Genomic DNA, 15,062 nt, shown 5'->3' with positions numbered 1-15,062 from the left:
GAGGTGGGCGGGGCCTCTGGGAGGAGGTGGGCGGGGCCTCGGCAAGAAGAAGATTGTGGCACACGTTAAAAGTCAAAGCCGTCATTGTTCATTCGAAGAATGCCATGAGGTCATGGGGGAAATTTAATTGGACCACGCTGGGAGGGGGTACTGGTGGGCCTCACACACACACACACAAACACACAAACGCACACGTACACGCACACACACACACACTCTTCCCCCCCCCCCTCCTGGATAAGCCGGCCCCAAGGCTGTGCCGGTCTGGTGGGTGTGGGCCCTGTGCAGACCCCAGACCCCGGACTCGTTAAATCACCAGGTCCAAACGCTGACTGAAATCCCTTCTCACCTGATGGGGTTTATAAGGTACCAGATTAGTGGGCAGGGCTGTTGTCCTACCTGTTGTCTCAGGCGATGTGGTCCCGCCCTCCCTTCTCCACAATCCGTCCCCTCGGTGCCCTGCAGCGCTCTCCTTTGTTTGATTATGGGATACAAAAGAGGAGTTGTCCCTAAACATGTCACTATCTGGTCCCATCTAAAGACGACCGGAGGGGTTGTCATTCATCCAGTCATTAATTCAGCCTCTAGCCCTCAGGTACGCATACCGGCTTAGTTCCGGAGGCTTCCTGAACCCCCTCCTGAGTGGGGGATCAGACCGGTCTGGCTCAGGCACGTCTCTCGCTCTCTATCTGGGATTCGAACCTACGGGCGGAAGGAGCCCTGTGTTCTTAAGTGATGTCTGGAGCTGATATCAGAATGAACCAGTTCACTTGACTCAGTCTACTGTAATGGGGTTCGGGGCTTTATATAATGGAGCCATTGTAGTCATAAGGAAAGTCATGCTTTATACGTTTTTACATTTGAGGTGCAGAGTTGGAACAACTTCCAAATAACAAGACGTGTTAATTTGTCTAACCAGGGCAGAACCTAAAATGTTTATACTAAGTACTTGGTGTCCCTGCAATTCTAGTTTATCCCATGACTGACCGGGTCATATTTCCTCTGAAGAGCAAAGAAGGTGCAATCTCAGTGTGAGTGAGACGGAGAGTGAGTGAGACGGAGAGTGAGTGAGACGGAGAGGAAGAAGGGAGGGAGAGAGAAGAAGAAGGGAGAGAGAGAGGAAGAAGGGAGAGAGAGAGGAAGAAGGGAGAGAGAGGAAGAAGGGAGAGAGAGAGGAAGAAGGGAGAGAGAGAGGAAGAAGGGAGAGAGAGGAAGAAGGGAGACGAAGAAGGGAGAGAGAGAGGAAGGAGAGGGGAAGGGGGAGGAAGAAAGGAGAGAGAGAGAGAGAGAGAGAGAGAGAGAGAGAGAGAGAGAGAGAGAGAGAGAGAGAGAGAGAGAGAGAGAGAGAGAGAGAGAGAGAGAGAGAGAGAGAGAGAGAGAGAGAGAGAGAGAGAGAGAGAGAGAGAGAGAGAGAGAAATGAGAGAGAGAGAGAGTGAATGAATGAAGAAGGTTGAGCGGGTGATAAGGGGGTCGGGACGCGGGTGTAGAGGAGGGGAGGAGCAGAGGGTGCTGATAGAAGACAGTAGGAAGGAGGGGAGAGGTTTGGTCCTCAAGGTCGTCCATGTCAGCTCGTTAGCTCCCTGGCGGTTCCTCCTCCAGCTCTCTAATCTCTTCCTCCAGGAGGACCTCTTCCTCATTAAACCCTCCATGTGACACGTATCCCCCTGGGAGGAACATCTGGGTCGGGCCCCGGGCCGTCTTATCACCCAAACACTTCCCCTCCCTTAGCCCGGGCAAAATGTTATCTGCTTGGATTGGACCCCTTGCGTTAAGACCAGAGAAGTCCTGTCAGCTGGGAATGAAACGGATCCCAGTTCGGAACGTGGTGACTTCATCCACAGTAGTAGTGATTGTTCGAAGCCCAGTGGGCGTGATGTTAACGAGATGGCGACGTGGCTTTGTAAGATGGGATGTTTTTATTATCTACTCTTTTGCAGAAGGATCTCTTTTCATTGTTGAGGTGTTTTGGGCAGTTGAAACCATCTCTCCCTCTGTGTGGGTCCATCCACCTGGCTCTCCTCTCCCTCTCTTTCCATCTCTCTCGCCATCGCCTGTCTTCTTCCCACCCGTTCTTTCCAGAACCTTTCCACCGCCCCCGCCTGACTCCACCTCCCTTGTTCCCTTTTTCTCTTGCTTTTCTGTTCTATCAATTTCGCTCTCCTACTCTTTCCCTCTCAAGCCCCTCTTTCTTCTACCCTTCTTGTGTCTCACTCTTTCTTTCACCTCGTCTATCAGTCTCCCCCCCCCACCCCCTCACTATCTCCTACTCTCCCCTCTTTATCTTCACTCTCTCCCTCTCCACATCTTCTCTTTCAGTCTCTGTCGGTCTTTCTCTCTCTGTCTCTCTCTGTCTCTGTCCTTCTCTTCCCTCCCCCCTCTCTCCCCCTGTCCTTCTCTCCTCCCGCCCTCTCCCCTATCTCTCTCGCTGCTGGTGTTGAATATCTGCTGCAGGTCTCAGCATGTCGGTACGGTTCCACAGAAGAGCTGCTAATGACAGGACACGTCAGGCGAGACAGCAGCTCAGACACCTGAAACACATATGTGTAGTACACACACATTACACGTACACACAGGCTAGCCGCGCTGAGGGAAGTAAATGGTGTTAATGGAGCAGCAGGAGCATGTGTAAAACATTGAAAGTTCTTGTGGAGATTAAAACCTGATGATACCATCTGGATCGCGGAAGACCCCTTGTATCAAAAGCACATTGGTACTCGTTGAAGTAATGCAGTTCAAACGGGGTAGAACGGTTTTCCGTCAGGGGGTCAGTAGTTTATAACTTTATATGCATGTGTTGAGGTAGTTTGAGGTTGGACAGCTGCTGGTCCATTTGGAGCTCATTCATGCTACTGTAGTGTGTGTGTGTGTGTGTGTGTGTGTGTGTGTGTGTGTGTGTGTGTGTGTGTGTGTGTGTGTGTGTGTGTGTGTGTGTGTGTGTGTGTGTGTGTGTGTGTGTGTGTGTGTGTGTGTGTGTGTGTGTGTGCGTGCGTGCGTGTGCGTCCACTGTGGCTATAAGTGCTGTGCCCGGTGCTGGCTGTGTGCTTTTGAGCAACATCTTGCTCTCCAACATCTGGTTAGAGGGCAAGATTAAGTGACGGCACATAAAAAAAATGTGTGTGCTCCCTAGATATAGTGAAATATTTGTATGTAATTAATTGCCAAACTCTAATGCATACGAAAGGAATCTCCCTCCAACTCCCAGTCTGCCTCTACATCGTTGACCACAACCATCTCCCTCTCCCTCTCTTCCTATCTGGGGAGTCTTTCTTTGGGTCTGTATTGACATCAAATCCTTCCCCCCCTTCCCCCCTTGTCTTTCTCAGCCCAGCGGAAGCACATTCCAGCCTCCTCTCCCCCCCTCCCCCATAGGGAGGATAGAGGGGGGGGAGGGGGGGGATGACCAAGGCAGGTGCATACATAGTTTCTCTGTGCTGTCCGTCAGCCCTCCCCCCCACCGGAGTGTCTGAAAGGGTCAGGCCTTTACAGCCCGGTCCCGTTTTGAAACAGGACTTAATTAGCTAGCTTCTTCTAGCAGATTAGCTTTGTCACAGAACTTCAGTTTAGAAACTCAAAGCCTGACGGTGCTCGTTTTTACTCTGCTCTTGTTGGTGTCTCTTTGAAATCATGCATTTCATTGTGCTGTCTGTGCTTTGTGTTCAGTCATAACACTTGATGAAGTTGTGTTTCCTCAGCAACATTTGTGTCTTTGAGCTTCAAAACAATCTTTTTTTTTCTTGAGAATCAGCTGGTTTGAAACCTGCAGGGGAGCTGTGTGGATCTCCCCTTGCTAGTCTTTATGTTTTTAGTACTTTGGGGGGGTTTTTGGTTGGTTATACTGGAGAACAGCCGGCCTTCTCCACAGCGATGTCTTTGTTTGGAGTTCCCCGCTGAAATCTTCCGCTCGTCAATACTCTGATTGTTCTGGAGGAACGGCGCTGCTCTGGGCTCCACAGAACCTCCTGGCCTTCAGCTGGGGAGGAACTTGTGGCCTGCTGGCACCCACATCCCCAGCACTCTGAACCGCACTCTGGGTTTGATTCATATGGGCTGGGTGTTTGCAAGGTCACGTTGGCTGTTGGTTTGTTGTTGTTGAGTGGACTGTGGAACTCATTATTATGAGTCACGCACAGATCCTCTGGAGCGATTTGACGGTTGGTTAGCTTGAGACTCAACACAAGCTTGGTGTTTGCTTGACATTGGAATTAAGTGAGCTTGGCGTTTGCTTGAGTTTGTTTTTTGTTAGCTTTAGGGCTTACTCCAACGTGACCCACAGTGAAACCACATTACCACAATTCCCTACACTTTTCACGTTTTTTAAATAAAACTTTAGACTGGTGTTGGCTTAAGCGCTAACCGCACCCTCACTGGCGGTGAACCCGAGCTACCGCAGTGTCCCATACACTGTTGTTGGATTTCAAATAAAACGATGTCCTCATGTGTTGAATCCATGTACTTGTCTACGCCCATAAATAACACGGCCGTCCAGCATGCAAGCAGCCCTTCCCTCATCCCTAGGCCCGTGTTAGCCCAGGTGGACCCACCATCGGGGGCTCTATCCAGCTGCCACCCGGGTCCACCCAGGGACCCCCCCCCCCCATTAACAGGCGTACGCTGTGTTTGCCGTCCTGCGTGAAGGCTTGATTGCTGCGTCAACAGACGATGTTTGTCTTGTTTGTGTGAGGAATTGGTGGTGTTGTCGGAGGGGAGGGGAAGGGCTTTTAAAATGAGTTGTCGCCGACAGTCTGCTCCCAGTGGACCACACACACACACACACACACACACACACACACACACACACACACACACACACACACACACACACACACACACACACACACACCACTCGTAAAAGGGCCAAGTTCCCCTCAAAGAAAGAAAAGGAGAGGAAGGAGAGGAGAGCCTTTTATCAAACACTTGACACTGACGCTCTGATCCGAGGCCAGCGAGTCCTCAGAAGTTTCCAGAAGAGTTTGAGGAGCATGGTGGGGGGAGTTGAAGTGCCGTCTCTCTGGTCGCACACATTCTCAGACCCCGACCTCCAGGAGGGATTCAAACCATCCCTTCACCTCAGGGTGCCTTCCTCCGCCGTGGGTTCAGTTCTGGTTCTCAAATCTCCCGACACCCATAGGATAAACACACTCCCGCCTCCACTTCACCTTGTGTAATCCGTCCGTCTATCCGTACGTCTGTTTGCGCCGGGCGGACAGACGGAGGTCAGCGGGTTTGCTGGGACACCCACGCCCCTGCCTTGATGGGCTGGCGACCCCGGTGTGTTTGCTCTGCGATTGTTTCCTGTCCCATCGACGCCGCTTCCTGCTGCATTATCATCTCGTCACATGACCCAACCTCATATTTGCTCTCAACACAATACCCCCCCCACACAGACACACACACACACACACACACACACACACACACACACACACACACACACACACACACACACACACACACACACACACACACACACACACACACACACACACATCCCAGACTCCAACCTGGCTCACCTCTGCTAGCTCTGTTTGCTGAGCACATTCTTTGCCGGTGATCACAGCCGAAGCCCCTTCGTACACCCTCTCCCCCCCCCCTCTCCTCCATCGCCACCCTCCAGCTGAAAGATGGCCGTCTTGTCTCCACATCTCCTGACTAGCAACTCCCTCAGTGTCCGGGTGTTCTCCAGGAACCCCCATCCCATGCTAGGCTAGTGCACAGAGCTAGCTCCCCGGGCCTGCTCAGACACGCCAGCTATGCAGGGAGGAACAGCAGAGGGGGGCCCTCCACCGACAGTACTGAGGACCCTCAGTCCTCCTCCTCCTCTCGCAGTCGGAATCTTTGCCGGCTGAATCTTTTAAAAAGGCTGGGCTAGACAATGCGTGTGATTGTTGCCGCGTTCGCTGCGTCCTTAAGAGTTCATTACCAAGTCAGGCTTAACGGAATAGATGATCTTCTCCGCGTGCAATCTCCCCTCGCCCTCCCCCCCAGATCTTCTGTCGCCGCAGTGGTTTGATTGTCTGTCTCTCGTTGTTTTGTGGAGTACACTGCCTCTCAGACAAAGAGGCCCCAAGAGCAAACAAGTCCCCAGACACTGTTGCCAGTGTGCTGTCATGTAGTGTGAATACTCTGTAACTCATACCCTTGGCATGCAGGTCGACAGCACTGTCGATGAAGCGACATGGGTCTAAAAAATGCAATGCATGACGAAAATGCTGTCAAGATGATCGTGGTTGAGGGTTGTGATTGCGGAAGAGAGAATATTTCTTCAATGATTGATATCTTGGTATACCAAAAACAAAATTGAAAGTGTCGTATTGCTACAATGCTAGTATGAAGAAGTGAGAACCTGCCAATGTGACTTTTTTTTTCCTCTTTTTTGTGGGATACATTTCCAAACAGCCAATCATGTGAAGTTTGGGCCAATTAAAGAACAGGATCGGGTTGAAACTGTTATGGTAGCAAAACTGGGTCCGGGCCACTGTCTGTTCTTTAGCATTCGTTATTCTTTCACCCACACAGTACAAACCAGTACAACCCACCTAACCAGTGTCTCGCCTCCTTTCGCCCCCACAGGTAAAGCCTTCGACATCACATACGTGCGCCTCAAGTTCCACACCAGCCGGCCGGAAAGCTTCGCCATCTACAAGCGGACGAGCGAGGACGGGCCCTGGGTGCCGTACCAGTACTACAGCGGCTCCTGCGAGAAGACCTACCAGAAGACCAGCAGGGGCTTCATCGGCAGGGGCCAGGACGAGAGGCAGGCCGTCTGCACCGACGACTTCAGCGACATCTCGCCGCTGACCGGCGGGAATGTGGCGTTCTCCACGCTGGAGGGCCGGCCCGGGGGGTATACATTCGACAAAAGCCCCGTCCTACAGGTGAGAAAGGGAGAGGGAGTGAGACCGTAAATGACTCATCGGTGTTGCATCCGTTGTACACCAGTGAAATGGTGAAAGATAACCATGGCTCATTTGTTTTTTTTTGACAATTTCACTGTAGGTACAACCGTATCATAACATAGAGAAAGAAAACTGAGTTTCAGTGTATTTTATAACCGTGTCCTGGCCGCGACATCTTGTTTTTCTCTGGTGACATGGTAATTGGTCTACTTGACACTTGGTATCTAATTCCCATGCGAGTATCTAGTTATATAGGGTAAAATAATCAAATGTTCTGCTCTACAAACGTCATTCGGAGGAGCCTGTCCCTTGCTTAACATCTAGCTGGCTGAAGACGCAGCGGAAATTAGGTTGCAGTTTCTAAGTCTGCATACCGACGACCAACATTTGGAGGCCCTGCATGTTTTGTCAGTGAGCACTCCGCTCGCTCCCATTTGGCAGATGTAAGGACAGCTGTAGACTGCATGGCTGGGACCATGGTCCCGTTTGTCAGGGTGAGTTAGCCCTCCCCAGGGCTCCTCTGGCACAGACCCACCAGATTCCTGAGAACCAAACAAACGCCAAAGAAGGTTTTCCCTAATGGAGACCCGGTGGCGGGATTACCATGAGTGGCTAGATTAGCGTTAGCGACATGACCCTAACCGGAGGGAATCTCTAGCCAGTCTACTTCCTGACAATAGCTACAGGGCCCACAGACAATGTCTTTTCATACATCACTCTTCAGCCATTCTGTTTATAAAAGATTCCTGACAACTGAAAACTGAGGAAGACAAATGCATTATGTCTCCAGTCTTACACTGTTCATGGCTTTAAACCAATCTCATGTCCTCTCTTTGAATTCCCATTATCATTAATGGCGGTAAATAACACAACCACCCATCATTCAAAGCATCACTTCCCTTCTCCCGATAGCCAGTGAGTCCAGGTTTCCCTACTCCACAGGGGGGTCGCTAACAATCATAAAGGTCTGACTAGCCAATGAGTAGCCTGTGTGTGGTTCTAGAACATCTGGAGCATGGAAGTCGTGTGTAGAATTTCAAGAACACAGAGCTTCCAGATCATGAGTGCTACTATAGTGCGCTCCCAGTCACGGTCCCAGCAGCTGGTCGCCGCCACAGCCATTCCACTGGAAACTTGTTTTTGTCTTTCTCTCTCCCCCGCTGTTCCTAGAAGTGATTACAACGTGTGGAGCTCAGAGCTCTCCTGAGACCCATAATCCAGAGTTGTGCAATGACCACCACTTCCTGGAAACTCAGTACCGCGTGCTGAAGTGATGGATTGGGATGACGCTGGTTGTGATGGCGGTGGGGACGATGAAGGTGATGAGGGCGTTGGTGGGAGTTATAATGATGATGGTGGTGTGGAGGAAAGTGGTGGTGAAGGTTAAGGTGAAGAAGGTGGTGGTAGAGGGGAGGATGACCGTGGTGGGGATGATGAAGGTAGTAATGGTGGTGATGATGGCGATAATGATTGACGGTGGTTGGTTAAGAGGATCACGGTTGGTTGATGAAGTTGGTGGTGTTGCTTATGACGATGAAGGTGGATGTTATGGAGGTGGTGATGATGATGATGGCGTTGTGGGCGTGTGAAGGCCCGGGGTTTCCGCGGGCTCCACGGTGGATGCGGTGGTGCAGCTGGGGAACGAATGCGTTGTGGCGGCCCGCCAATTGTTGCGATGCGTTGCTAGGCAACTCCCCCGGGTTTCCCACCGAAGTGCTGGCTCAGAAGAGAAACAGCTGGAGATTCTCTCTCTCTCTCTCTCTCTCTCTCTCTCTCTCTCTCTCTCTCTCTCTCTCTCTCTCTCTCTCTCTCTCTCTCTCTCTCTCTCTCTCTCTCTCTCTCTCTCTCTCTCTCTCTCTCTCTCTCTCTCTCTCTCTCTCTCTCTCTCTCTCTCTCTCTCTCTCTCTCTCTCTCTCTCTCTCTCTCTTCCCCCCCCCCCTACTTCTACTCCTCTCCTCGCCCGTCTCTTTGATCCACTCCCTATCCCTATATTTCTCTGCTTCCTTCACACATTGACTTCTCTAAATGTACTCCTCTTTCTCTACCTCAATCTATCTCATTTTCAACCACTCTCCCTCTTAATAAATCTGCTTCTCTCTGACTCGATATCCTCTCTCTTATTACCCTTTTGTATCATCTCTCTTTTTTTCTTTCTTTCTTTCTTTCTTTCTGTCTCTCTCTCTCTCTCACCCCCTGCGTGTCATTCTCTCTGTGTCCCTCCCCTCTCTTTGTTGTTATGTCTACAGTAGATCCAGTCAGAACCGGTGGTTCTGTCTGAGAGCGGTCGATGACTAGAATCATCCAGCCAGGTCCAACTGTCTGGACAGAATTAAACCTTGTTTAAAGAACTCTCAGTAAAGTCCTGTTCTGCCTCATCTCCTTTGTTTATATTTGCCGACACACCCTCTTTAATTCTCCTAATGATTCATTACAATCCCTGATTACTAAGGGAGTTTCAAAGTCTTTGCTGTGGATGACTTGAGGGCATGAATCCTGTTCCACGCCTCATCCTTCCTCGTGTCCAGGTGCATTGTGGGAAGTGTGAGGTCACTGTTGATCCAGTCCCCTGAGCTCGGGCCCCCGGGAGGATGCGGCCCTGCTCCTCTTCCTGCTGCTAAAAGAACAGATTTAGCCTCGTCACCCGGCGCCTCCTTATTTGACTCGTCGTCGGCTAGCTATTTATACCAAAGACTCGTTTAGAAGCGGCGTCAGGCAGCCGGCTCGGCGGGGCGGTTGTTGGTTAGTTTCTAAAACCCCCCCACTGCTCCTATGTCTGGCCTGGCAGCGACTCGACTACCACCCGGTCAGCCCCGGTGCCGGCCCAGATCACCAGTCAATACCCGCCGCCGTTTAGCTAGGTAGCCTCCCAATGGAGGTCCTGCTCTGACCTCTCGTTCGGTTCTGGGAGGTTTGGTGGGGGGGGATGGGCGGGTCGGTACCGCTGTACGATTGCCAGCATTTGGTTTTATTTGGTACTGTATTCCAAATGAATGAATGGAAAGTGAATCATATTTCTGGGGTTATTTATACACGTCTGTCATTTGACTCGTGACTTGTGTTTTTTTTTATCCGTCCAATTAAACCATGAGGGCCTTCATTCTTGGCATGGCGCATTCCTTACCTTTTTGTATTCTTAAATTACTACGAGACGTTTTCGGCTCAATTATTCGAAATGATGTGGATATTCGACTTTAGCTGTAGCAGATTCTTTTTCATTTTTGCCTAATGTTAATTAAACGTCCCATGACATGCCACCAGGTGTGGGTTGATTAGCCGTTACAAGCCGTTTTGGAAATCTGTCCCTTATGACCTTAAATCTGTCCCTTATGACCTTTTAAATATTATTCATTAGCTATATTAATTACATGTTGTTCATTAAATGTGTATACTAATGCCATTTAAAATATGTCAAGTAGAAAGAAAAAACACAATTGCCATACATTAGATAAAAATAATGTGCGCATCACATCGTTTAAACTTGCAGGCAGCAAGACAACATCAGGCAACATCGCATGAAGAGCCGGATTTGATTTCCTTATTTATTTGACTAGTGATGGAAAATGAATAAATTTGTTTAGTGAAGGCAGAAGCCTTCACTAAGATCACAGAAGCCCTTCAGGCTACATTATGACTGAGCTACACTTGTATAATAAGTGTTGCTCAGTAGCTTTATAGAATATTTGAATATTGATATGCCCTTCAAATGCCCACCCTATCTGACTGGGACGTGGTAGAACTGGGATGTGGTAGAGGAATGCTCCGGGGTAGAACCCCGGAGCATTCTTCCGTCAAGAACCCACATGTTCCCTCCTGTCGCTGGTGGTCGGGTGGGGGCGGGGGGCCGGCGGGGGGGTCTCACGTTGACAGTGGAAACCCGGCTGGGGGAGGTGGAATAGGAGTAGTGTTTGAGTTGAAGTGTTGATGCACGGACACGTCGTGTTTACCCGTTCACCAGACCGGAACGCCACAGTCAAACGGAGGTGAGAAGGTGGGGCTGAAGCAAATATTTTCCAGGAAGAGGCTTAATTAGTAGATCAATGGGTGCACGGTGCAAAAGACTGTCAATGATTGAATCTGTGGGTGAGGACGGCTACGGCGGACAAGAGGCTGAACATATCAACAGTTCAGCTGATTGATCTGCTAAACGAGATGTTAAAACAGATCCATGGATGGGGAAAGTACCCCAAAGAAGGTGTACATTTATAGTATGTTGTACCATCAGGGTTTGAACCATAGGGTGTTTAACCCCTTCAGGTGTAGATCTATAGTATATAGAGCAATAGGGTATAAAACCCTTCAGGTGTGTATATATGGAATGTAGAACCACGGGATGTAGAACCCTTCAGGTGTAGATCTATAGAATCTAGAACCGTAGGGTGTAGAACCCTTCAGGTGTAGATCTATAGAATATAGAACCAAAGGGTATATAGAACCCTTCAGGTGTAGATCTATAGAATCTAGAACCGTAGGGTGTAACCCTTCAGGTGTAGATTTATAGAATGTAGAACCGTTCAAGTGTAGATCTATAGAATGTTAAGCCATAAGGTGTAGAACTCTGACAGTTGTGCTGAGCCATCAAATCATCGCAGCTGTCTCAGCCACTCACATTCCTGGTAGCTAGGTGAGCAGTTAATATTTCCGCGTTAAGTCTGTGTCTATTTGTGTTGGAGATGATGCACACCTGATCAGATCTGGGTGCAAATACTGCTCTGTACCACAAGGGGGCGGGATCCTGCTTGTTCAAGGCTGTGGACAACAAGATGCCGAGTGAATGGAGTTATGCTTGCCTACTTAACACTGGCTTTTGTTGTTCTGTTGTCTTTCTAGCTAAGCTGTTCTGTTTCGGACGTCTGTTTGTCCTTTGTTCCTTCCCTCCATCCACATCCAGAAAATTGTTCTAATCCTTGTGCTTGCACTATTTGTCTGACCAACTGGAAAATGTGCAGTTGCTGGCTCTCCCCCTCAGTGATGGTGATGTTTAAGGTTGTGTTTTGGTACATTTTTCCAACAGGAATGGCTGTTCAACTTTGCTACACAGAATCCTTACTGAAACTCCCAAATAGTCTTTACAGCTGTCCGTATCCGGGGTAACGGTTAGTCCAGGTCATGTTCGGTGTTCCCTTTTATTAATGCGAACAGCAGACATACAGTGGTCAAAACGGTGGTTTCCCCTGGCTTCTGTTAGGACCTTCTGGTTTGGATCGAACCAGAACCACCGTGAGATGTTTGCAGTTAATCTAAAGACAACGTGGCGCGGCCTCTTTACCGGACAAACGTAGTGGTTTGGAAACGAGAACAACACCAGGGGCGGCTCGTTGGCTGTACTCACTAGGGTGCCAACCATGTAGCCTGTCTCATACGCCAGCGACCCATGAGTGATTACCACTTGTAATCCTAAACTACATGTCATTCCTCATCTCTCCCCCTCATTTCCTCTCTCCTGACAAAGTCCAGTCCATAAAGGTCTCTCTTTCTTTCTTTTTCTTTCTCTCCATCTCTTCTCTTCTCAAAGCCCTTCAACTCTAAAATAGAATAATATTATAAATGGGAATTTCTGAATGAGCATGTTGCAGCCGTCTAAAGCAGGTCCAGTGTTGTTTAGATTGGGCTACTGGAGGTTCTTCTCCTCCTCCTATCCCGGAGGTATTGGTGAATACAATGTTGGATCCCACGGTGCTGAACCCTTTTTGTGTGTGTGTGTGTGTGTGTGTTCCAGGAATGGGTGACGGCAACGGATATCAGGGTGACCCTGAACCGGCTCAACACGTTCGGAGACGAGGTGTTCAACGATCCCAAGGTCCTCAAGTCCTACTACTACGCCATCTCGGACTTCGCCGTGGGAGGACGGTGAGAACAAACACTTGCAACCCGCCATCTTGGCACTGGGGAGGCCATTCTAAATAATGCAGCCAAGCCACCTGCCGCCATTTTAAGTTTGATAGAGTGCCTCTGGCCCAGTGTTGGGGACGAGTAAGAGCGTTAATATATTCAGTCCCTTGGTATGTCCTGCTGTGTCTCAGCTCAGGGTTTGAGGTCCAACCTGTTTCTGAGATTAAAAAGGGAATTTGTTCGCATGATAATCTGAAGCCCAGCCATAACATGATATGATCTCACGATGATCTGAACATATTGTGACTGGGCTATTGGGTGATGAAGATAAAGTACACACTCAGGGCTTTAGGTGAAGGACTGTCTTGTTTTGTTTTAGAATTGATGGCACACTGACACGCAGGTAACAGCTCTGTTGGAGGGGTCTTGAGCCCCCCCCCCGTGCCTGCCAGTCTGTCCCCCATCCGTCTGAACTTTGACCTCTCTGGGGAAATACCAACGCGTCGATGAATATCAGTCAAACAATTCCGACTGTCTCTTGTTTACATTGAAGTATGCGGCTTAAGGTTTGTTGGATTCTGTTCTGCAGAAGATGCTTTTAGACTCAACTGGTCGACCCAAGTTGATGCAACAACGAGCGGAAGTTACCAAACGGATACTCATGTTGTTTGGAGACTTTAAAAGTTTTTCCGGACGGGGGCGGGACGTTAGGGAACCGGCTGCCGCCGGACGGCCGTCGGCACAAACCCCCAGCGGATGTGCGCTTGTTTCTTGAGCCTGTGTGGTCCGCCCGCCCCGGGGCGGTCAGGAAGCAACACAACCAGGCTTGTTCTGCAGAAGAAGAGGGAGGCGGCGCTCCGGCTCGGAGGAGAGTCCGCTGCAGCGCGGAGCACATTTCCATGACACCGACGGCATTCCTGGCATTCCATGACGACGGCGCCGGATTACCGTGCGCTGGTAGGGGGGGGGGTGGGCGGTGGCGGTGGCGGGCGGTGGCGGTGGCGGTCCCATCCAGCACGGCTGCCTAGGAAGCATGGACTCGTCGGAACCTGTTGGAAGAACCACAGGACCTTCAGAAGGGCAGAGGCCTGTGTTTTAGGAGCTACTGGGAGCTGACCAGTGCAACTACACTCTTTATTTGTTGTAGTGGAATTAACGGGCCCTGTGTTGTGCAGGTGATGGGGTTTCATGTGGTGCTGGTGTTTATGCGCCCTGTAGCGCAGTTTATGGGGCCCTGTGGTGCAGGTGGTTATATGCCCTGTAGTGAAGTTGATGGGGCCCTGTGGTTCAGGTGATTGGGCCCTGGGGTGCATGTGATTGGGCCCTGGGGTGCAGGTGATTGGGGCCCTGTGGTGCAGGTGATGGGGTCCTCTGGCGCAGGTGGTGATTGACCCTGTGGTAGAGGCTCGTGGCAGAGATCAAGGGTCCTGTAGCAGAGGTGATGAGCATTCTGGCGGAGGAAACGGCACTGCGGTGCCGGCGGCAGGCCCTGTGATGCAGGTGGAGGGCCCTGTTGGGCAGGAAACGGGCCCTGTGGCAGAGGTGGGAAACTGGATCCTGTCCAGATCAACACACCCCCCCTTCCAGCCTGCACCCTGCCATCATTGTTTCCATGGCGCCCTGCCAAGCAACACCTGAAACAATATCTGGATCTGTGGGCTGAGCAGGTCCAGACTCGTCCCTGCAGAAACACACAGCGCCCAGTCCCCAATCCAAACACGGCCTCCGTTCTGCTCCAGCAGCCTGCTCAAGCCCACCAGACCGCAAGAAACACTCCCATGTTTCTCTGTTTGCAAACTGAAGATCTTCTTTGATGCAGGGGGGGTTTGTTCCCACACCGGATTTGTTAGTTTATGAAGTGTTATAAATGATGTAGCCTCAGTATGTTTTTTTTAACTTATTTAAAACTATATATAGTCAGCCGGTATTGCGGTAAAAGAGCAGGTTGAGCGGGCCTCTATGGAGTCTGAAGATGAAAAAGGTGATTGGTCTAGCTCAAAAAGTGAACTGTCTAGCTGTGTGTCATATGGTAAGTCATAAGTAATTTGATAGACAGAATTTACTCTGAAAGGCAACTTTATTTATTTTGCACTTTGAAAGACAGAATGATGCTCCCTCCTGTCCTTTTTCATTTATTATTATGATAATCACTGTTTCTATCATTACTATTTTATTTGGACTTTATTCTTAAGTTATCTTTTATCATTATTTATTAACTGACACGTCCTCCTGCACTTTATTGCTTTGTTTGTGCTCTGTACTTGCATCACTCTGTCATTTGAGGTAGTATGTCTGTTCACCATGTTCATCATTGTATTACATACATTGTATTGTTG

The 15,062-nt window shown here is 49.8% G+C and overlaps 1 protein-coding gene across 1 annotated transcript in view; it reads left to right on the top strand.

The window, feature by feature from the left end:
- The window catches only part of lamc1 (laminin, gamma 1), a 47,574-nt gene that overhangs the window by 14,367 nt on the left and 18,145 nt on the right, over nucleotides 1–15,062 (top strand). The window contains exons 2-3 of the mRNA XM_030363796.1: nucleotides 6,572–6,876; nucleotides 12,614–12,744. Of these exons, the coding sequence (XP_030219656.1) occupies nucleotides 6,572–6,876; nucleotides 12,614–12,744 (436 nt within the window). The remainder of the gene's footprint in view (nucleotides 1–6,571; nucleotides 6,877–12,613; nucleotides 12,745–15,062) is intronic.

Source organism: Gadus morhua, chromosome 8 (genome assembly GCF_902167405.1).
Source record: "Gadus morhua chromosome 8, gadMor3.0, whole genome shotgun sequence".
Taxonomy (NCBI): domain Eukaryota; kingdom Metazoa; phylum Chordata; class Actinopteri; order Gadiformes; family Gadidae; genus Gadus; species Gadus morhua.
This window is presented reverse-complemented; position numbering and strand designations above follow the sequence as displayed.